Source organism: Theobroma cacao, chromosome 2 (assembly GCF_053813885.1).
Source record: "Theobroma cacao isolate CCN51 chromosome 2, ASM5381388v1, whole genome shotgun sequence".
In the NCBI taxonomy this organism is placed as follows: domain Eukaryota; kingdom Viridiplantae; phylum Streptophyta; class Magnoliopsida; order Malvales; family Malvaceae; genus Theobroma; species Theobroma cacao.
In genome coordinates this window covers 41,545,442-41,568,728 of record NC_142640.1, presented here as the reverse complement: position 1 = coordinate 41,568,728, position 23,287 = coordinate 41,545,442, and the positions used below count along the sequence as shown (strand labels likewise).

The 23,287-nt window shown below is 34.6% G+C and overlaps 2 protein-coding genes across 4 annotated transcripts; one reads left to right on the top strand and one right to left on the bottom strand.

Moving 5' to 3' along the window:
• Positions 1-805: 805 nt before the first annotated feature.
• Positions 806-6,712, bottom strand: LOC148764290 (uncharacterized). 3 transcript variants are annotated; one of them, XM_088803833.1, is made up of 3 exons: positions 6,566-6,712; positions 1,785-2,150; positions 806-1,692 (listed from the first exon to the last, which is right to left on the bottom strand). In XM_088803833.1, exons 2-3 carry the CDS (start codon positions 2,142-2,144, stop codon positions 1,120-1,122), a joined length of 933 nt encoding a protein of 310 aa, XP_088659959.1. In that variant the 5' UTR covers positions 2,145-2,150; positions 6,566-6,712; the 3' UTR covers positions 806-1,119. The 3 variants fall into 3 exon arrangements, 2 of the variants coding, with proteins under 2 accessions (XP_088659959.1, XP_088659958.1); XM_088803832.1 differs by lacking the exon at positions 6,566-6,712 and adding an exon at positions 2,974-3,031; XR_016024687.1 differs by lacking the exons at positions 806-1,692; positions 1,785-2,150 and adding an exon at positions 6,185-6,411.
• A 13,156-nt stretch (positions 6,713-19,868) lies between these two features.
• Positions 19,869-22,262, top strand: PG2 (polygalacturonase 2). Its single transcript, XM_018116390.2, has 2 exons — positions 19,869-20,141; positions 20,246-22,262. Exons 1-2 carry the CDS (start codon positions 19,920-19,922, stop codon positions 22,070-22,072), a joined length of 2,049 nt encoding a protein of 682 aa, XP_017971879.1. The 5' UTR covers positions 19,869-19,919; the 3' UTR covers positions 22,073-22,262.
• The last annotated feature ends 1,025 nt before the right edge of the window (positions 22,263-23,287 follow it).

Below are 23,287 nucleotides of genomic sequence, written 5' to 3'. Positions count from 1 at the left end.
TTCATACTAAGGGATATGTTCACCTTTTCTTGCTTTTTGAGCCAGACAATAATCAAGATTAGTTAAATAAGCAAGAAACAGCACGTTTGGTTCGCGGAATAGGCAGGAATAGAATAGAATTGCTATTCTGTGGGAATAGAATAAAGTGGGAATAGAATAGAATAGTTATTATTTTGTTTGGTATTGTGAATGGAATAGAGCAGGAATTGCTATTATGACTTATCACAGTGTTTGGTTGGTAGAAATAAGATTGGAATAAGAAAGGAATAGGTGATAAAAAGACAAAAATACCCTTGACCATATTAACAATTATTTTCATAAAAAAATAAAATTATCCCTATTATCATTTAAATACACATTTATCTCAAAAGATAATTATCCATCATAATTATATTTTTCCCTAATTACTAAAAATAATTATAATTTAATCACATATTTTTATAAATAGATAATTATTTAAAAATATAATTTAATTATATTATATTTTATCTATCATAATCAATTAAATTTGTGTATAGATTTTTTTTAAGCCAATTCTTCATATATTATGAATCATTTTTTTCTAAAAAAAATTGTAAATTATGTCTTTTGATAGATTAAATGCAAATTCATAAACCCTTTTAAAAAAAGAAGAAAATCATTTTTTTGAACCCAACATTTGGTGCTGCGGAAACATAAATGGCAAATAGAGAAATACCGTGTCTTTCAATTTATTATTTGCATTCCATATCTGGCAAGAAAATGACAATTTACCATTTTAACTAAAGCATATTAGCATGGAGATGCTATAAATATTAAAAGAGCCTTGTAATACTAAATGCCTTTTAGATGAAAATATTAGTACATATAATCTACAAATCATGTCTAGTTCAGAAAAATACACTGACCTTGAAATTAATGGATGAATATTCATCCTATTACACTAACTTACAACATGCATAAAGCAAATAAAGTCGCTACAATAATATCACCCTTATACAACTACTAACATAACTATCAATTCAAAAGGATTTTGACTTGTTAATGAACCTCATAATTAATATCAACATCAAGCACAAGTGCCCAAAAGTTACAATCTCTGGAACTTACCTTTACAAAAAGTTTTAGATTCATCCAAGCTCAACGGTCAGCAAGAAATGTCCTCAGCCATTCAAGTCTTCGATCAGGATCAATACTAAAAAACACAAACATAAGAGTTGGAGATTCTGGAAGTTTAATTGAAGCTAAAACCCTTTCCATCGCTGTCAATCCCTCTACTTGACTTAAAATCCCATCCAACTCTTGAGCTTTTTGTTGGATGTTCACCTCTGCCCCAACACTTCTGCTAAACTCAATTCCAGCCTCTTTTATGTTTTCACCCAATATCGTTGCAGCAGCAATAATTGATTCAGATGTGATGGGATCACCCGTCTCATTTAGCCTTTTCCTCTTCCTTGTTGAAGTTGTGTCACTTCTGGGAGCTGAAGTTTGAGGTTGAATATTGGAAAAATCCTCATCCTCAAAATTATATCCAGCTAGGTTTTCACCTTCAATTTCCTCATTGATTGTATCATTACAGTCTTGCATTTCTTCAAGGATATCTGCTGCAGTTTGTGCATCTTTCCCTGTTGCACGATCTCTTGCATAAATTATACTTAGCTCATTGAAGAAGGGAAAACTCTTTCTTCTAAAAGGGGCAGCCTCCTTATGACTCTAATAACAAAAAAAAAAAAAAGACTATTAGTTATATTATTAGTAAGAAACTAATATGAAAATAATTAAATAACCCAAACTCAAAAACGTACCTGTATGTAAGCTTCCCATACTGAATCATCAGCAACAACCATGTTCCTTTGATCATCCCACCCAAATCCACTAGTATGTGTCCCTTGCACCATATCATATATAATAGCCCATTCTTTTTTCAAAGTCTTTATTCTAGACTCTATGTGGGGCTTCGCCTTCAAGTTTGCATCTGGTAATTTTGTTGCAAGCATATTTTCAAGTTCTATTAAATAACCCCCTCTAAACCCAGTGTCTGCATTGTATTTTCCTATATTGTGCAAATCAATCAAAGCTGTAACAAGTGCAACATCTTCATGAAAATTCCATTTTCTTTTGGTTCCCTTTGAACTTTGAGAAGCTAGTGCTGAAGATGTGGACATTGTTTTCTACCATACACCAAATATTTAATTATAAAAAATATTATTAGAATGCAAAAAAAATTAAAAATAAAGACATATATCCAATAATATATTAAAATTGGTCAAACTTTATTCACATGATAAAAAGTACAATATAAACAACACAATTAACAACAACAATTGATAAAATAATAAGACATTAAAAACAAATTAAAAAAAAGTACAACTTGAATTTAACTGAGGAAAGAAACCCGGCAACAGTCATTCAGTATCAATATGCCTAACAAATGTCAATCATCATTTTGCCTAGATGCTTGCCATTCATTGAACATCTGATTTGCTAATTCCATTCTGAAATTACCCCAAACATCAGTAGGATCAATAGTACTTATAAAATCCTCATCAACTGCTGTGTTGGTTTCAACATATTCTCCTAAATCCACTTCAATAGGGTCAAAACTCATCTCCCTCCTAATGAAATTATGAAGCAAACAACAAGCTATAATAATCCGATTATGTATCCTAATCGGATAAAATGATGGACTCCTAAGGATACCCCACCTCATTTTTAATAATCCAAAACATCTTTCTATAACATTGCGAGCAGCAGCATGTTTCATATTAAAAAATTCTTCAGGACTGCTTGGTTCATGGCCTTGACGCCATTCATTTAAATGATATCGTTGACCCCTAAAAGGTGCAAGAAAACCCTCACAATTTGTATAGCCCGCATCAACTAGATAGTAACAACCTATATAAAACAAACTAAATAAGTTATTTACTTATTTAAATTGAATAATCATATAGTACATAATTTGAAATACCTTTCCATTATTATAGGAAAGCTTACCATGAGGCACTTTAAGTCCATTTCTTCTCCTTAGTGCATCTCGAAGAACTCTGCTATCAGCTACAGACCCTTCCCAACCAGGAAGAACAAAGACAAATTGCATGTCAGGTGTACATACACCTAACATATTTGTTGCAATATCCCCTTTACGAGTGCGATATCTAGGTTTATCTGCACTTGGCACCTTAACTCTGATGTATGTCCCATCTAGAGCACCTAAACAATTCTACAAATCGGATGTAATGAATTACTAATAAGTAAACCTATTAATGTCTTGTATATATATAGTTACAAAAAGTTATAAGATCAATAATCTACCTTAAACCACTTCCACCGATTGTCTGTTGAGTTTGTTGGAATGGGCTCAGGTTTTCTAAACAAATGTTCTTGCAATTTCAGAACTGCATTTAAAACATTATGAAAGTGCCGACTAATTGACTCACCCGACCTTCTAAAATTTAAACTAATTACTCGATTCTTAACATGATGAGCAATAATATGTAAGAATATTGCTACTTGCTCATCTACAAGTATATTCTTTGTTGACTTCAACCCTCCAATACTTTCTAACATTTCACATAATTTAAAAAAGGCTTCTCTATTCATCCTAATTTGTGAAATACATGAAATATCATTATCATACACAAGTCGCCTCACATATTCTCGATTTGCAGCAAAATCTAATGTATAAGATCTTACTCTTGGCCTATAAGTACATAAAGTTGACGCTGCTGACAATAAAGTCAAGAATGAACTAACAGCACGACAAATCTCCATATAAAATTTAAACATAGCTAGTAGCCTTTTTCGTCGTTCAGCATCTCTTCTCAAACACAAACGAACCATAACTGCAAAAAATAAATATTCTAATCTATTTTATTATGTAGATAACATATTAAAGCCATATGGCAATAAAAACGTGTAAAATTAAAAGATTGACAATGATGAAGTGTGAAAGTACTATTCACTTGCCCCATAACGATAAAGAAGTTAGTTCTAAGAAGAGTGAAAACAAAAACAAAAAATTCAAAACAAAACTAACACCAAACACATCCTTATTTTGACTTTTGATTCTTATCTTTTATACGGGTGAGTCAAGAGGAAGAAGGTAAGATTCAATGATTTAATGCTATCTATATATTGAACTTTTATTAGAAGGAAAATTAAAAATATGGGTGTTGAACCTTGCTTGCTTTGTTTTTATAGTTGTATTATGAAATGAATTTAACTTTATATTGTATACAATATACGGGTTGAAAATATCTAGTTAATTTCGTCAAACATGGACTTGAACTTATAGTTGAGTTTTAAGCTTCTTACACATCTCATTTACCATTAACAATGTACATACCACATAAAATAAGCTTAATAAAATAATTTTTATGCGGGCATTAAAACACCTACACCCCTCAAAAGCCTAATAAACTTATAATTGTGTAGACGTATTTTTTCCTTTGTTTGAAAAAGTTTGCAATTAAGTCTTCTAAGGAATAGCACTAAGAAATTATTTTATTTGAAATTAAGTTTATTTTATTTTTCAAATAAAATAAAATTATTTTATTCAAATTTAGTTGTGAAATGTGAATGGGAATTAAATGTGAATGAGGATTTATTTTATTAAAATAAATTATTCTTTTTCAAATAAAATAATGTATTTTAATTATTTTAACTTATTAAAATTTCATATGATGTGTATATCTGGATACACGCTATCAGCCTGTCATATTCTGAAAGCCCTTCATTGTCAAGCTTTTAAATGAAAAATATTGACTTAGAATGCCTTTTCAAGCAGCAAATAAGTATAAAGGAACAAAATTTATTTAAAAGGAATAGAAATGTATATATGTATCTTTCATATTCAATTCGTACACCCATTTTATTAATTTATATATTCTAAAGAAATTATTGGAAGATTGAAATTCAACATTTAATCAACAATATATTGATTAATTGATAAAATTGTTCATCTTAATAATAAGTAGGTCTTTATCTTTCCAAAAAATAATAAGTGGTGTTGGTAAGAAAAGGTAAGAAATAAATAGATAAATAAAATAGGGAAAGTAAGATTCTTAACCCATAGACAGATCTGAAAAGAGTAAACTGCATTAAGCAAAGTCTTAATAACATGTTTCCATAAAAAGCCAAAGAAAAGCTTCCTCCCCACAGCTATAAGAAATAAGGTAAAAGCCTAAAAAGCAAGTCTCACCCAAAGTCCCCAAACCCAACTCATCAACAAGGCCAGCTTAACAGAACGTTTTTCACACAAAAAGATATGCAAATGCAATAGTACCGTTCCATGTGATGTTGGAAAAAAAAAAAAGGCCTTCCAACTCATTTTTCCTATCAAAGATTCAATGTTTTCAGATTAGTACATATGCATACACATTAAGTATGAGTTAAGGAAAACATTTGGTCTGTCATTAATCATCTTGGTGTGAACAATTAACCAACAGTCTAGTTCATCAGATAGGTTCTTTAGATTATTGAGGCTAACATTTTGCTAAAGCACTGTACCAATTATTTGCTGCTTCATGTCCCAGCATCTAGAATTGAGTCAGGAAAATGATAAAAGACATACGAAATTTTTGAAGTTGATATAAGAAAACAGAATTTAAGATAAAGGATAAGGAATAATTACAAATTTGCATTTTAACTGACAAAACTAGTCCATTTTCGCACTAAATTCTTTATTCTGAAATTAAGTTTCTTAAATGTGTAAAGGTCTATTCAACATTCAAATACAGAAGAACTGCTTCAAAGATTTTAACAACTCAAGACTAAACTCAACTAATCAAAAATTTATAAAGGTGCAATGCAGACGAAATTTGTATCCTATTTCCAGTACCAATCTCAAATTTGACTGTCACGGCTTCCCAATTGAACCCCAAAAATAATGACAAAACAACAAACAGGAAGCTGCCATTGTCCAAGTCAGGGAGAAACAGGTATTGTTCACAACCAACACAGGAGGAAATACCAAACAAACTTAAGGCAAACAGAAAGAATTTCACAAACCAAAATAAAAAATACTCATACGATCAGCATGCAAATACAGAAAACTTTTAACACAAAAGAAAAAAAAATGAAAAACACCCAGATGATCAACAAGTAGAAGCATTTTTACTAAACTATTACAGGTCATTAACAGATAAAAATAATAACTATTACAGGTCATTTAAAAAAAATGTATACAATTTGTCTTATATTCTTATTATTATTGTTCAAGTTGTTAATTGCTGCTTTCAAGTGATTTAACATCTATTATAATTCTATTGTGAAACCTCAGGTGTCAACACCACCAAACAGCTACTCACACCCAAATCCCAACAATTCAATTCGCAGCAAACCAGCAGAACCCTGTGTCGTTGACTCACACCCAAATCCCAGCAATTCAATTCGCAGCAAACCAGCAGAACCCTGTTTCGTTGACTCACACCCCTAACCCAACATCCACGCAGAAAGCCAAACCCAACAGCAACAAGGATTTTAACACATGAAACACTTACAGGAAAACACACAAATCCAAAATAGTTTCACAGCAAAACCAAATCACAACCAATCAACAGAAAATAAAAGCACAATAACTAAGTACCTGGACTATGGAAGAGACCAACGTAACTTGAAAGTTGGACGAGAGAGGCGGTGCTATTGTCAGAACCCAAACAGTGGAAGAGTGGCGGAGAGAAAGAAGAAGGGAAGAACGGCTGAGAGAAAGAGGGAAAGGAGGAAGAGAGAGAGAAAAAAATCTTTTATATGGATCAAATTGTAATTTTGTAAGTTTGGTAAGGGCATTTTAGTCATTACATGTTTGACAGCTATTCCTTGAGACATGGAATAGATATTACGGGGGGAGGGGGAGGGAATAGATAAAGCTGGCTAAAAGCCAGCCTTATGGAATTTTTATTCCTGCGGCACCCGTATTCCGTGTTTCAATTTGTAACCAAACGAAGGTGTAGAAAATGACCGGGAATAGAAGGGGAATAGCATAGCTATTCCCCATACCAAACGTGCTAAAAGTGTAAAGGAAATCAAGATTTTGTCTTACTCATCATTGACATTAAACAAATCAAGTTAATTATCAGCTAATTAACCGTACCTGCCCTCTCATTAGGAAATAAAGGCTTAAATTAAGCATTTAGTTTATTCCTTGATAAACCCCATGTCCTCCATGGAATTACAGCAGAAGCCCTTCTCACGAGCTTTATCATTTTCTCTCTCCCAAATGAAGATAACGTTAATCATTCTAATAATGCATGTTGGGAATACGAGTCACGAAAAAGAATCTGAATTAAGACAAAATAAATACTAACTTGACGTAAACATAAAAACAAAAACGAGAAACGATTAGCAGCAAAAACGCGTCGAGTATTAGAGTGACATCCAGCCAATTAGCACCGGCCACGACCACTCCCACGCGGCTTCCGGTGTTACACTTTCATGCTGTTTCACTTTCACTAGAGAGTCAGAGCTTCTTTGCTGCAGCCATGGGAATCCCACCAACTCATCTTACTCTTTTCCGCTTCATTATTTATCTACGAGCGTTTGACTAATGGATATCTATAATTACTTGTTAAGCATAATTAAAATATTATTTAATTAATGTATTATTTTACCAAATATAATATATTTATATATATAATTTATGTTAATGGAAGGATTTTTTAATTGCTCAGGTTACAAGGAATTGTCTATTTTGAAATTAAATTCCCACAATTTTATCTTTTAAAATGAGATGTCACGTTTGGGAAAATGCTAAACTTTTACTCATAAATTATAGTCAAATCATTACTTTTTAACCATGTATGATTTTTTTCCCTCAACACTTAAAACAAATAATACATTAATAAAATAATATTTTAATTATTATTAATTAAATAATAATACATTAATATTCAAGAGCTAGGTAGGATTAGTCGAACCTTAAAAGCCAATTCGATCCAAGGGGAGAGTAAGGGTTAACAAACCCGAAGGAGATAAGGGAAATTTATGAAGCTCTGAGTTTTAGGGAAAATCGATTTTAGGTAAGGTTTAACAAATTTTGATGGCCAAGGAGAAGAAAAAATTTATTCAGAATCGAAGTTGTGAAATTTGGGAAGAGAAGAAAGAGCTTTGAAAAGGAGATGACATCAATTAATGACTAAACCATATCACGGTTGAACATCTTAGTTCAAGATAGTATAAGCGTTGCAAACATGGAAACTACACACATTACGTGCCGTTGAGCATTACTAGTCTGAGTATACTTTGCTAGTACTGGATAATCGTGTATCTCACCTTGAGACGATTATCAACCACAAGGTATGAAGCAACTTTAAATATGTCAAAGACAACATCGATCAACTGAAGTCTAATAGCGATGAGCTTTACAAGAAATGGTATAACATAGTGAACAACTTAATTCACCGTGATGTGGCGCTAGATGAATTGATCACAACAATGCAATAGCAATAATGGCAATTGATGAAGGTTGTTAGATGTCTCGAACAAAGAATTGCTCATATAATTGACAAACACCAGGAAGCCGCATAACGTGACTTCCATACTAGGCAATGTGAACAACAGAGTTTTGGCATTGGATTGATGATCTAGGCGTCAAGTTCAAACCACTCGTATCCTATGTGTGCCGCAAATAGAGACATCTTGCACATGAGAGCTGTGTACTTGGATGTCACATGCCAACTATGATGAACACATCCAAACTTGGAGGTGTTTCGAAGACAATCAATAGGGGGCTGTCGAAATTGTGCCCACATCACTCGTGGGGAATGCACTAAAGACTTGTGGTGGAAAGAGACCATAAGGCAACAAGGGCGTTGCCTAGATAAAGTGGGGGAGTATGTCACAGTTCACAATCCTATGATTAGTCCAGTTCGATGGAGGGTTCGAACCAACAACACACACTTTTGCCTCAGTGCCCAAGGGCACAAATTGGGCTTAAGGCGACGTCACTTGTGGATCCATCGACAACCAACATCAAGTCACCTTCGATTAGGGGTTCCCAAATGCCACACACGTGTAACCCGAGAGCCATGAGCCATTAGGCCACACTTCATCAAGCCATAAATACACAAGGAGCCCAACTACAAGAAGATTGCTACTATAAAAAATGTTTGATTAGGGCTAGAATTCTTGTGTATAGATAACTATATTATTATTATTATTTTACTTGCACTAGTACTTTAAGCTTGGGGTGTTCTACTTAAAGATAGAATATTTATTTTATATAAATTTCTTGTTAACTACTCTAGTTGTATTAGACAATAGAAGTAGAGTTGCTTTAGGATTGGGAAAAATTATATTATAAATAGCACCTTTAGGCATTAGGGAAAGGTAATAGAGTCAAATTGCCCAAGTAGTTATATTCAGGCATTCAAAGAATTTAGTTTATTTGCTTAGAATCTTAGGTGTTTGTTTTTCTCTTGGAATAACACAATTATTTTTCCCCAAAGTCTTTTCTTCAAGTTTAGTTTTTTTTTCTTCCGTAGCATTTTTGCACAAATATTTAGGGTTAGGCTTGCTTAGGTAGCATTTCGTAGAAGGAAAGTAGGAGAACACTCCTTGTAATGTATCTAATTAAATTACATTGTAGTGTTGGTTTTACAACAAAGCACTGCAATGTAAGATTACAATGCAATTACATTACAACCAATGGATGTAATCTGATTGCAATCCAAACCAATGCAATCAGATTGAATTGCATTCTGTAATGTTTTTAAAGACATTTTTACTCTTCAACTTTGTTACTTTGTTGAAGACATTTTGCAATGGTATAATTCGTTTTTTTTATATAGATTTTGAAATGTCTCTTTGTTACTCTCAGTAGCTTTTCATTGTTAATAAAATTTATATTGTCTTTTAAAGGAAAAAAATTAAAATAAAATATATGGCATTAAAAATATGTTTAAGAGATAATATTATATAAAAATTAACAATAAAAAAATATAAGTATATTAAACTTGTATATTAATAAATATGGGTAATTTTGAAAATTGACATTACATTATTAACAAAGTACTTGTAAACCAAACATTACAATATTATCTTTTCTGCATTTTAATAATTACTTCGCTTATATACCAAACATTGCAATGTTATCTTCCTTGCAATCACATTGTTTGTAATCATATTACTTACAATCACATTACTTGTAGTCACATTGTATTGTAAGGTACCAAACGCCACCTAAATATTTCTATGCACAAGTTTAAAAGCTATATAGAGTTTGGCTAAAGTTTCAAGCCCGTGATAAGTGATATCATAGCAAGGTTCAATTCAAGAGATTGGTATGGTTAGTCGAACTTAGTTTGATCAATAGGGAGAGTAGGGGTTGACAAACCCCAAGGAGACAAAGGAAATTTGGGAAGCCTTGAGTTTTAGGGAAAATTGATTTTGGGTAAGGTTCAACAACTTTGAGGGCAAAGGAGAAGAAGAAATTTATTTAGAATCAAAGTTGTGAAATTTGGGAAAAGAAGAAAGAGCTTTGAAAAGGAGATGACATCAATTGGTGACCAAACCACATTACGCTTGAATGCCTTGGTTCAACATAGTGTGAGCATTGCAAACATGGAAATTGTGCACACACATGCCATAGAGCATTATGAGTCTGAGGATATTTTGCAAGCACTGGATGTTCGTGTATCTCACCTTGAGACAATTATCAACCACGAGGCATGTAGCAACTTTGAATACTTCGAAGATAGCAATCATCAGTTGGAGTCCAATAGCGATAAACTTCCCAAAAAATGACGTAACACAGTGAACAACTTAATTCACCACGATATGGGGAAAGATGAATTGATGGCAACTATACAACAACAACAGTGGAAATTAACGAAGGTTGTTAGAGGTCTCAAACACAAAATTGTGCATATAGCTGACAAATACTAGGAAGCTGCATAACGTGGCTGTGGCATTGAATTGACGATCTAGGATCAAGTTTAAACCCCTCGTATCTTATGTGCGTCGCAAACAAAGACACCGTGCACATGGGAGCCATGTCCTTAGACATCATAGACAAATTGCAAGCCAAACATCCACAAGGTAGAACACATACGAACTTGGAGGTGTTTCGCAAACAGCCAATGGAAGGCTGCCTCAATTATGCCCATGACACTTGTGAAGAACCTGTTGAAGACTTATGGTGGAAAGAGACTACAGGCAATGAGGGTGTTGCCTAGATCAAGTAGGGAAAATGTCATGGTCTGTGATCCTGTGATTGGTCCAGCTTGATGGCGGACTCGAACCAGTAGCACACATTTGTGACACAGTGCCCAAAGTCACCAATTGGGCCTGAGACGACATCACTTGAGGGTCCATCAACAACCAGCATTGGGCCACCATCGATTGGGGGTTTCCAAACGCCCACACATGTGCATACTCGAGAGCCATGAGCCATTGGATCGCACTTCATCAAGCCATAGATACATAGGGAGCCCAACTAAAAAAGGATTATTCACATAAAGGAGTTTGATAAGGGCTAGAATTCTTATGTACAGATATCTACATATTATTATTATTATTATTATTATTTTTACTTGCACTAGGACTTTAGGCTAATGGTGTTCTACTTAGGAATAGAACATTTATTGTATTTAAATATCTTGTTAACTATTTTAGTTGTACTAGACAACAGAAGTAGAATTACTTTAGAATTGGGAAAAGTTATATTATAAATAGCACCCTTAGGCATTAGGGAAAGGCAATATAGTCAAATTGCCCAAATAATCATATTCAAGCATTCAAGTAATTTAGGTATTTATTCTTATCTTAAGAATTCCCAAAGTCTTTTTTTCAAGGTTTTTTTTTTTTTGCTTCCACAACATTATTGCTCAAATATTTAAAGTTAAGCTTCCTTAGTCTTTTTATATGCAAGTTTAAGCGATGCATGGATCTTGGTTAAAATTGCATGGATCTTGATTAAAGTTCTAAGTCATGACACATGGGAATCCAGCCAACTAATCTTACTCTTTTCGGCTTCATTATTTCTTTATAAGTTTGACTAATGGATATCTATAATTACTTGTTAAGCATAATTAAAATATTATTTAATTAAATGTATTATTTTAACAAATAATATAATATATATCTATATATATTTATTATGTTAATGAAAAGATTTTTGAATTGCTCTAGTTACAAGGAATTGTCTATTTTGAAATTAAATTTTCACAATTTTATCTTTTAAAAAGAGATGTCATGTTTGAGAAAATGCTAAACTTTTACTCATAAATCATAGTTAAATCATTAGTTTTTAACCATGTATGATTTTTATCCCTCGTCACTTAAAACAAATAATACGTCTTTGTAGGCATAATTACATTAATCAAATATGTACCACCACTATTCCACTTTACACTACGCAAACAGTATCTATTCCTCTAGATGTTTATAACAAAATCGAGGCCTTATACATAAATTTTATATGGAATGGAGATACAAGGAGTAAGAAGGTTCATTTAATTAAATGGAGTAAAATATGTAGACCTAAAAAAAAAAGAGGTTTAGGCAATCCTAGATTGCATTTGATGAATAATGCATTCATGCTAAAACTATAGTGGCAGATGTTGACGAAGCCTGATGCATTATGGGTGAAAATTCTGACAAGTAAATATAATTTTCGGTCATCGAAACTTCCAGTTAACACATGTAGAAATGGTAGCTCATCTTTATGGTCTTCAATGTGTCACCTTTGGTATGAATTAAAAAACATATAAAGTGGTTTATTAGGATGGATTGCACACAAAATTCTAGTTGGACACATTGGTAGGTGATTATCCATTGATGAATATAGCTTCAAGAATGGATACTAATATGTTGGCAAATCAATGCTTTAGGGAGTGTACTACACTAGATGGTGGATGGGACAGGGATCGTTTAACAAATGTCTTTCCTGAGGAGACTGTATAGCAAATAGTTAGACTAGTGCCTATTGAATAAATCAAGTTTTCTGGAAAAAATGGATGAACCAAAAATAGATAAGGAAAAAAGAAAACTCGAGAGAGAGAGTGGTGAGACAAAATTGTCAGACGCAATACAACACCCAACTCATTACTTCATTTAATTATATGCCTTTTTGTATATGTACACAGAGGAGAGAAAGAGAAAAATGACAGCTAATAAGGAAAACCATTGGCTATATGAAAACAACCGTGGAATATTTTGCATTTGTGACTGTAAAAAAATTCCTTTCTGACAACTCACTAAAACAAAGGAGCAATAGCCAAATGATACGACATAGTTTTTGCTAAGTTAAGAAAACAACTGAATAATATAAAAACGACACCAGCAATAGACTAAACGACATAACATTTTAATTGAAGCATAAGCAGACCACGTGCTCTTCTTCTTCAGCAGATTTGACTTTTCCATGAACCTCCATTACAAAATCAGTTAAGCTCTCACCTTTTAGAAACAAAAACTGATACTTCAACACACCCCCTTGGTTTTTGTTTTGTAGACTCCGATTTCTTTCCTCAACCACAAGAATCTTTCTTTGTTTAAATTTTTAGTGAATATGTCTACAAGTTGAGCATCAAATCCACAGTGTTTAAGTTGAATCTCCTCATCCTTTATAACTTCACGAATTGAATGAAACTTCACTTTGATGTGCTTGGTTCTCCCATGATTCACTAGATTTTGGCTATTGAAATTGCTGACTAATTATCTATGAACAATGTAGTCCCCTTTTCTTGCTTGAATCCCAAATCACACAAAATTTTTCTAAGCTAAATGGCTTGATATGCTACTACTGCAGATATATATTCAGCCTCCGCAGAGGACTGAGCAACTCCCTCTTACTTCTTGGAGATCCATGAAAAAATTCCACTTCCAACAAAAAACAGTAGCCTCTAGTACTCTTTGAATCACCGATGCTCCCTGCCTAATCACTATCACAATAACCAACAAGTTCATTGTGATTTGCCTTGTCAAACTTCAATCCATAATCTTTTGTACCCTTGACATATCTGAGTACTCGTTTGGCAGTTGTGTAGTGAATCTAAGATGGCTTATGCATAAAGCGTGACAACAAGCTTACTGAGAACATGATATCTGGTCTTGAGGCTGCCAAGTATAGCAGACTTCTAATCATGCTACTGTAAGTATTGCTGACAGCATCCGGTGCCTGATCATCCTTACTCAATTTACAATTTGTAGCCAAAGGAGTTTCAACTGCTTTACTACTTTCCATATGAAACTTCTTTAATAACTTTGCTGCATACTTGCTCTGATGAATGCAGATATATTCAAGACACTATATGAATTGCAAACCCAGAAAGTAATGCATTTCACCCAGATTTGACATTTTAAATTCTTTCTTCAACCTGTCTCTATAGTCCTTTAAAACTAAATCATTTGATCCTATAATTAAGAGATCATCAACATACAATGAAATAACTACCTTGACTGATTCTGTTGTGCAGTGAACATACAGAGTAGGCTCGTTTGCACTTTTGTGAAAACCTTCTAATGTAAGGAAATTGTCAATTCGATCATACCAGGCTTTGGGAGCTTGTTTTAGACCATACAGAGCCTTGATTAACTTGCAAACTTTTCCTTCATTTCTAGGTTTGATAAAACCTTCAAGTTGGTGAACATAAATATCTTTTTTGAGATACCCATTAAGGAAGGCAGACTTAACATCCAGATGCCAAATTTTCCAACCTTCTTTGGTAGCTAGTGCAGTGATAAGTCGAATTGTGTCATGTCTAGCTACTGGGGCAAATGTTTCCCAATAGTCAACACCATGAATTTGTGAGTAACCCGTAACTACCAGTCTTGCTTTGTATTTATTGACAATACCATCAACATTAAGCTTTGTTTTATAAATCCATTTCTCCCTAATAATATGTTGATCTGTCGGCTTATCAATCAATATCGAGGTACCATTCTTTTCTATCATTTCCATCTCCTGATTCATTGCCTGCACCCATCTGTTATCTTTCACTGCTTCATCAAAACTTACAAGTTCCACTATAGCCACATTGCATCTATCATAAATTTTCTGCAATAATCTGGTTCCTCTCACTGTCAGACTTTCAGCTTCTATATCAGTTTCTTCATCAATTTCTTCTGGTACTACATCATGTAACAGATTGTAATTCCCAGTGTTTTCTACCACAGATTTCTCTTAATCCCATACTACCTATTCATCAAACCTTATTTCTCTACTGATGAAAATTCTTTTGGTTTCAACATTATACTGTTTGTAACCTTTGATAAGTTCACTATAACTAATCAAAATACCAATAACACTCTTCTCATCAAGTTTTGATCTCTTCTCATCAGGTACTTTTGCATAATAGATAGATCTAAAGATCCTTAAGTGTTCTACAGATGGTTTTCTTCCAAACCAACTCTCATAGGGAGTTGTTTGTATTAAGACTCTTGTCTGAGATATATTCAAAATATAGTTGGCAGTGTTAACTACCTTTGCCCAAAAAGTTTTAGGTAACTTCTTCTGAAATAAAAGGCATCTAGCCATTTCCAACAGTGTTCTATTCTTCCTTTCAGAAATCTCATTTTGCTGTGGGCTGTATGGCACAGTCAATTGGTGAGTAATGCCAAAATGTTGCAAATATTTCTCAAATTCTGCACCAGTAAACTATGTTCCATTATCACTCTTTAGTATCTTGATAGTTTCAGTTGCCTGATTCTCTACTAAATTCTTAAATTTCACAAAGTTGCTCAAGACTTCAGACTTGGCCTTCAAAAAATAAACCCAACAATACCTAGTCAGATCATTAATAAAAACAGATAGTACTTATTGCCCCCAGGAGAAGGAGTCTTCATAGGACCCTCTAAATCTGTGTGAATAAGCTCCAACTTAGCAGTAGCTTTCCAACTTCTCTACTTTGGAAAAGGTACCCTGCATTGCTTCCCATATTGACAGATCTTGCACACTGTATCCGGTTTAGCTATCTTAGGTAATCTAGTGACCAGTTCTTTAGCTGCCATGGTTTGAAGATAATTAAAGTTCAAGTGTCCAAACCTGTTATGCCACAACTCAGAATCATTAACATAGCTTAAGAAAGCATGATCAGATTGCTGCCAATCTATAGGATAACACTTGTTCCTTATTTCCACAGTTAGTACTTCTTCTCCATTAGGATCAAAGATAGTGCAAAATTTATCTTTGAACAAAATAGCATAATTATTTTGAGTCAACTATCCAACACTCAATAAATTTTGATTAGCATCAGGTACAAAGTAGACATTTAAAATAAACTTCCTGCCTTGTTGAGTCTCAACTGTTACAATCCCCTTGCCAAGAATCCTTAGAAAAAAGCCATCATCAATCTCAACCTTTGACCTATAGCTCCTATACAAGGTAGTGAATTGACTCTCATCACCAATTAAGAGATTAGAACAAGCACTATCAATCAACCACAAGTCTTTCTTCATTGATTTACCAACCTCTCTAACCATAAACAAAACTTCTTCTGAAACTTCTATTTGTTCTTTAGCAACTGCAGCTTTGCCTTCAGCTTGAGTGGCTTTGTTCTTACAAACTCTCTCAACATGTCCTAGGTGGTTACAAGACCTGCACTTCACATTAGGCCTGTACCAGCAAAATTTTGCTGAGTGAGTTGTCTTCTTGCAGTGTGGACAGAGAGGATACTTAGTTTTTTGTTTACCAGGCTTATCATCAATAGCTTGTTTTCCCTTCTCCTTTCTTTCCAAATCATTTTTCTTAGAATTGCTACCTATTTTCAAGTGCTTAGTTTTAGCTATTAAAGCACTATCTACTGAGGTCTTTTACCTATATGCCCTCTTTTACTTTAAGCCTTCTAGAGAGTTTACCAACTCCTTCAAAGTAACTTGTGACATATCCCTTAAATCTTCCAAAGAATAAATCTTGGATTCATACCTCTCGGGTTGGCTCACCAACATTTTGTTAACCAAACGTTCTTCAGTCACATTCTTCCCTAACAACCTCAGTTGATTCACCAAACTCATCATTTTACCAGAAAAACTCTCTAATATTCTCATCATATTCTATCCTCAGCATCTCAAACTGCCTAGACAAGTTTAAAATCTAAACATGCCTAGTCCTATCACTGCCAAAAAATTCATCCTTCAAGTGATCCCACACCTCTTTAGGACTATCTAGATGCATAATCCTAAAGAAAATTTCAACAGAAACAGCTGATTGCAAGCAGGACAGAGCCTTGTACCTTTCTGCTTTGTCTTCCTCAAACTGATGAATCTGAGCTAAGGTAGGATTGGCATGTCTTTGAACTGGATCTTCTCCTATCTCCATAACACCCCAGAGGCAAAAGGCTTTAAGGTAGGATTTCATCTTCACAGACCAGAAAACATAGTTCTCCCTTGTAAAAATCGGTGGAGCTGAAGTATTAAATCCTGAAGTAGCCATTGAGTATAAAAGAAAACCAAAAGATGATTTTCCAGCAAGTAAAACGTTGAAGAATGAAGGAAAACGGTCCCTTCAGATCAAGCAAAACGTTTTGATACCATGTTGAATAAATCAAGTTTTCTGGAAAAAATGGATGAACCAAAAACAAAGAAGGAAAAAAGAAAAATCGAGAGAGAGAGTGGTGAGACAAAATTGTCAGACACAATACAGCACCCAGCTCACTACTTCATTTAATTATATACTTTTTTGTATATGTACACAGAGGAGAGAGAGAGAGAGAGAGAGAGAGAGAGAGAGAGAGAAATGACAGCTAACAAGGAAAACCATTGGCTATACGAAAACAACTGTGGAATATTTTGCATTTGTGACTGCAAAAAAATTCTTTTTTGACAGCTCACTAAAACAAAGGAGCAATAGCCAAATGATACGACATAGTTTTTGCTAAGTTAAGAAAACAACTGAAAAATATAAAAACGACACCAGCAATAAACTAAACAACATAACATTTTAATTGAAGCATAAGCAAACCACGTGCTCTTCTTCTTCTTCAGTAGATTTGACTTTTTCATGAACCTCTACTATAAAACTAGTGAAGCTCTCACCTTTTAGAAACAAAAATCGATACTTCAACACACCCTCGGATTCTTATTGTACAGATGTGCCATATTGGGCACACTCCTCATCTGGTTATTTTACAATGAGCTTGGCGTATGACCAACTACGAAAGGCTTTTAGCTTGAGTAACGCAGTTGAGGAAAGTGAATGGAATTTAGCTTGGGGCTAGCCTAGACCTCAACGTATATGTGTGTTTTTGTTTCAATGTCTTCATAATAAAATCCTCACAGATCATGAAAAGGTACATCGATAATTGTCGACTATTGCAACTTGTTCTCGATGCAATTTGGATGAGGAAACAACTCTACATTTGTTTCAAGATTGCCTAATTGCAAGTTCCCTATGGCTTCGACTGTTACCTTAAAATGAAGTCGATAACTTCTTTTCTACAACTATGGGTGAGTGGCTTTCCTTTAATCTCAGAAATTATATGATGCAAGTTTATGGTGCTCCTAGGAAAACTATGTTTAGAGTAAGTTGTTGGTATTTATGGAAGTGGAGGAATTTAGAAGTATTTGAGAATCGTGTAATTCCTATTGAAAGCTGTATTAACATAGTAAAAAGCATGGTTGCTGCACTAAATCTTGCCATGATTATACTGAATGTGCTAGGTGGGAATCTACTTAACAAACAAAAGATCTTAGTGGGGTGGTCACCCCCACCATTGGATTGGGTTGCAGTTAATACATATGGTGCCTACTGAGACTTTGTCCAAGGAGCTGCAGCTGAGGAGTGCTTAGAGACTCAGAGGGTGTATGGATTGAGGGTTATGCCTACAACTTGGGAAAGTCCAATGCATATCAAGTAGAATTATGGGGAGTGTATCATGGTCTTTCTCAAGCTTGGGAGAGAGGATTCCGCAAGATCGTATTGCAAGTTGATAATAAAATGGTAGTGCAAGCAATCACTTCTTCATCCACATCCTTGTGTTAACTTAGACCTCATTCGAGCAATTAGGGAGATCCTACATCGACAATGGGAAGTCAAAGTAAATCATGTTTATTTGGAAGGTAATAGAATTGCTGACTTCATGGCAAATAGAGATTTTGAGATAGAGAGTAATGTTTAGTTTTATGATTGTCAACCAATAAAGGCTACTTGTTTGCTTATGAACGATATGTGGGGCATCTGCTTTCCCCATATGGTTAGATAAATAAAGTATTCTTCTCTAAAAAAAAATTATCATATTTACTTTTACTTTAAATTTTAGATTTAATCATATAATTTTCACCATGTATATTGTAGGTTACAATTATCGGAAAAATAAAATATACTAGTACAGTTTATTCTATAAAATTGCATTGAGAAATTAATATATAATTACCTATACATATTATGGGCAGATTGTTTAACACATCATCAATAATTAATTATACTTCTTTAAAATTTATAATATAGGAAAATTGCTACTAATCAAACGGAAAGTATATAGTATACTTTTTCTGTCAACAATAAAATGGAGAAATCTAATGGAAAGAATATGGCTTCATCATAATTTTAAAAGGATAATTGGCAATTTCTTTTGAGAAGAAAAAGAAAACGAAAAGCATGTGAAGATTTTGTTTGGTTCCTTCTTTTTCTTATTGCACAATCCATAATCGCATTTCTCCTTTTTAGTGGGGTTCTCTACTTCTCTTCTCTTTATTCATTTCATAATAACCGTATATCCTTTATATTCGCCCATTTGTTTTGAAAAAATAAAACCCCTTTAATTAATTAATAAAAACTAATAACAATTAGAATAATCTTTATTAATATTTATTTAGAATGAATCCTTTAATTCGTAAAATTATACAAAAATTCATAAATATATAAAATAAAATTATACTAATAATTGAATGTATTTATTTTACTTGAAAAAAATCTATCTTATTACTTAAAAAGTTGTTTTCCCACTTCTCTTTCTCTGTCATACAGGGTGGGTGTGCCCAAATTCTAGTTTAGAATAAAGCAGATAATGAGCAAATCCTCCGTCGTCAAACTCTCATCACTGTCTTCACTAACCACAATTCTCCCCTTTCTTTCTTTTCCCTCTATAAATTCCTGTCTTCCAACACAACCAAACAAACTCACCTACATTCTCTCTCTCTCTGGGAAAATAGAGAAAAGAAAGAAAAAATACACCCCGAAAATGCTTAAGCTCTGGACTTTTCTCGTCCTCTCCTTCTCATCCTTCAGTGTGAGCAAAATGTTTTCTGTTTACAATCTTTACTTATTTTTATCTGTTTATTGAAATTTATATAAGACCTATTTTTTTTTAAAGTTTATTTTCGGACAATGCAGGTTATTTTCGGCGGTGTCGGTGCTTCCTCAGTGTCGGAAAACCCATTTACTCCAAAAGCCTCGTTGATTCGTTACTGGAACAAGGAGATCCGTAACCAAATCCCCAAAACCCATTTTTTACTCTCCAAAGTATCCCCATTGACTGCCGTCGATTCTGCCAGTTTTTCCAAACTCGCCGCCCAAAACGACCTCGCTTCCCGTCTTCCTTCCTTCTGTTCCTCCGCTAAACTCTTTTGCTTCCCCGATTTATCCCCGAGTCTCGAGAAACACCCCAAAGACGCAAACTTCGCCTTCTACGCCAACAAGAACTTTACCAATTACGGCACGGATCGACTCGCCGGAGTCGACTCTTTTAAGAACTACTCCGAAGGCGACAACGTCATCGTGGACTCGTTCCGCCGATACAGCCGGGACTCGGCTGGTCACAAGGACCTATTCTCCAATTACGCCAGCGAATCTAACGTCGTCGACCAGAGCTTCAACACCTACGGCGCCGCCGCCACTGGCGGTGGCGGCAACTTCAACAACTACAACCGTGAAGTGAACAACCCCAATCTCCGATTCACTTCATATTCCGACGACTCCAACGGCCGTGGGCAGACATTCACGCGCTACACGGAGAACGCCAACGCCGGGAACGGGCAGTCGTTTTCAAGTTACGGCAAAAACGGTAACGGCGTTCCTAACGACTTCAGCAGTTACGGGAAAGGAGCCAATGTTGTGGGGTCAGGTTTTTCTGGTTATGGAGAATCAGCGAATGGGGCAAATGACACTTTCACTTCGTACGGGTTTGATTCCAATGTGCCGCTAAATACTTTTAAGAGTTATGGAGATGGAGGCAATGCGGCGGTTGACAGTTTCTCAAGTTACCGAGACCAATCCAATGTAGGTGACGATTCCTTCCAATCTTATGCCAAGAATTCTAATGCGGCGAAAGTTGATTTCAATAATTACGGCCAATCTTTTAACGAAGGTACGGATAAATTCACTGGATATGGCCAAGGAGCCGAAGGTCAGTCCATTGGGTTCAAGATCTATGGAAGAAACACCACTTTTAAGGATTATACTAAAAAGGGTGTTAGTTTCGGTAGATACAACAATGAGAGTTCGGCTGAAACCGCTCAAGTTAAGGCCAGTGTTAGTGCTGTGAATAAATGGGTGGAGCCGGGCAAATTCTTCCGGGAAAAGATGTTGAAGAGAGGAACGGTGCTGCCAATGCCGGACATTAGGGATAAAATGCCCGAAAGGTCGTTTTTGCCCCGGACTATTGTCTCCAAATTACCGTTCTCGTCCTCTAAGATTGGTGAACTGAAACGGATTTTCCACGCGGGGGATAACTCCACCCTGGAAACCGTAATGCTGGACGCTTTGAAAGAGTGCGAGCGAGCACCGAGCGCGGGAGAGACGAAGCGGTGCGTTGGATCGGCCGAGGACATGATCGATTTCGCCACCTCTGTCCTGGGGCGTAACGTGGAGGTTCGTACGACGGAAAACGTGAAGGGCTCAAAGCAAAATATTAAGATTGGAACGGTCAGAGGAATCAACAGTGGGAAAGTAACGAAATCAGTTTCTTGTCACCAGAGTTTGTACCCGTATTTACTTTACTATTGCCACTCGGTTCCCAAGGTCCGGGTTTATGAAGCGGATATACTGGACCCGAATTCAAGGGAGAAGATAAATCATGGCGTTGCCATCTGTCATTTGGATACATCTGCTTGGAGTTCGGGGCATGGAGCTTTCTTGGCTTTGGGTTCAGGTCCGGGTCGGATCGAGGTTTGTCACTGGATTTTTGAGAACGATATGACTTGGACGATAGCCGATTCCTGAATAGAAAGTTTGGGGAGGGTAAATTACTAATTATGGTTAAGAGCCATTGGTTAAGAAAACTTAGCCAGTGGTGGAAATTAAGAATTTTCCATTTTGTTTCCTATTTTTCTCCTTTAATTTAAGAAGTGGAATACGCAAATATGAATATTTATTTTTTGCGATGCTTAATTAATGTGGTTAATTGTTTTTACTGTTACTGTTTATGCTTATAGTAATAGTAATAGCTAACTTTTGACTCTTGGATTGTATTTGTAACTTTAACAAAAGCTTGTTGTTTTTATAGCCACCGACATGTAAAGGTAAGGAGCCAATTTAATCCTCAACAAACTGAAACTGTCCATTTTCTACCAAACTGATCGAGATTAGAGAAGAGTCATTTAACTTAATACAAAAAGTTAACACAGCATAAAACAAAAAGATTATCTACCAAACGCAGATAACAATAATCTAAGGCACTCGTGACTTTCCTATTTTACACAGCTTCAGGAGTCGCCAGATCAATCAAATGGGTCTTCCATTTTCATTTTAAAGAATATGGAGTCAGAGCTAGCTTAATTTTGGTTTCAAATTTAAACTTCGTGGTAGCAAGTCATTTTCCATTCAAAAACACTCCCACAGTGATAATGGTAGCCGGGATGGTCAACCGACGTTGTATGATTTATTCAAATAATGAAATGGGAGTCCACACCGCAAATAAGACTGCAACGGAACAAAAGCAGTGAGCTGCCTTAATAACATAATACATATATCAATTCTATAATAATAAATTTAAGTTATTAATATAATATTGAAAAAAAAAAAACAAATCTTAAATTTTGTGAAAATCAAGCAAGATGAAAGGAGAATATAAACTCTACGGTGTAATTCATCCTCATATTGTATGGAGGCCGATTATGTAATATGATGGGCAGAGGTTTCCAGTCTTTTCTCTTCTTTGGAGTTAAATTGATTAGACAAAAATTTAACATTTTCTTCACCTAATTAGAATATATATATATATATATATCATCAGCAGTAAAATTAGAAATATTTACTTCAAGAAATTCTGTGAATTGAAAGATTATTATCATAGACCTGACTGCATGAGTTGTAGTAATTTTTATTGAACTAATATATAATGTATGCTTCACATTTTTTGAATAATTAAAACTTTTGACTTTAAGAACATTTTTAAAATAATACAATGAATAAACTATGTGCTTATATAATTGATCT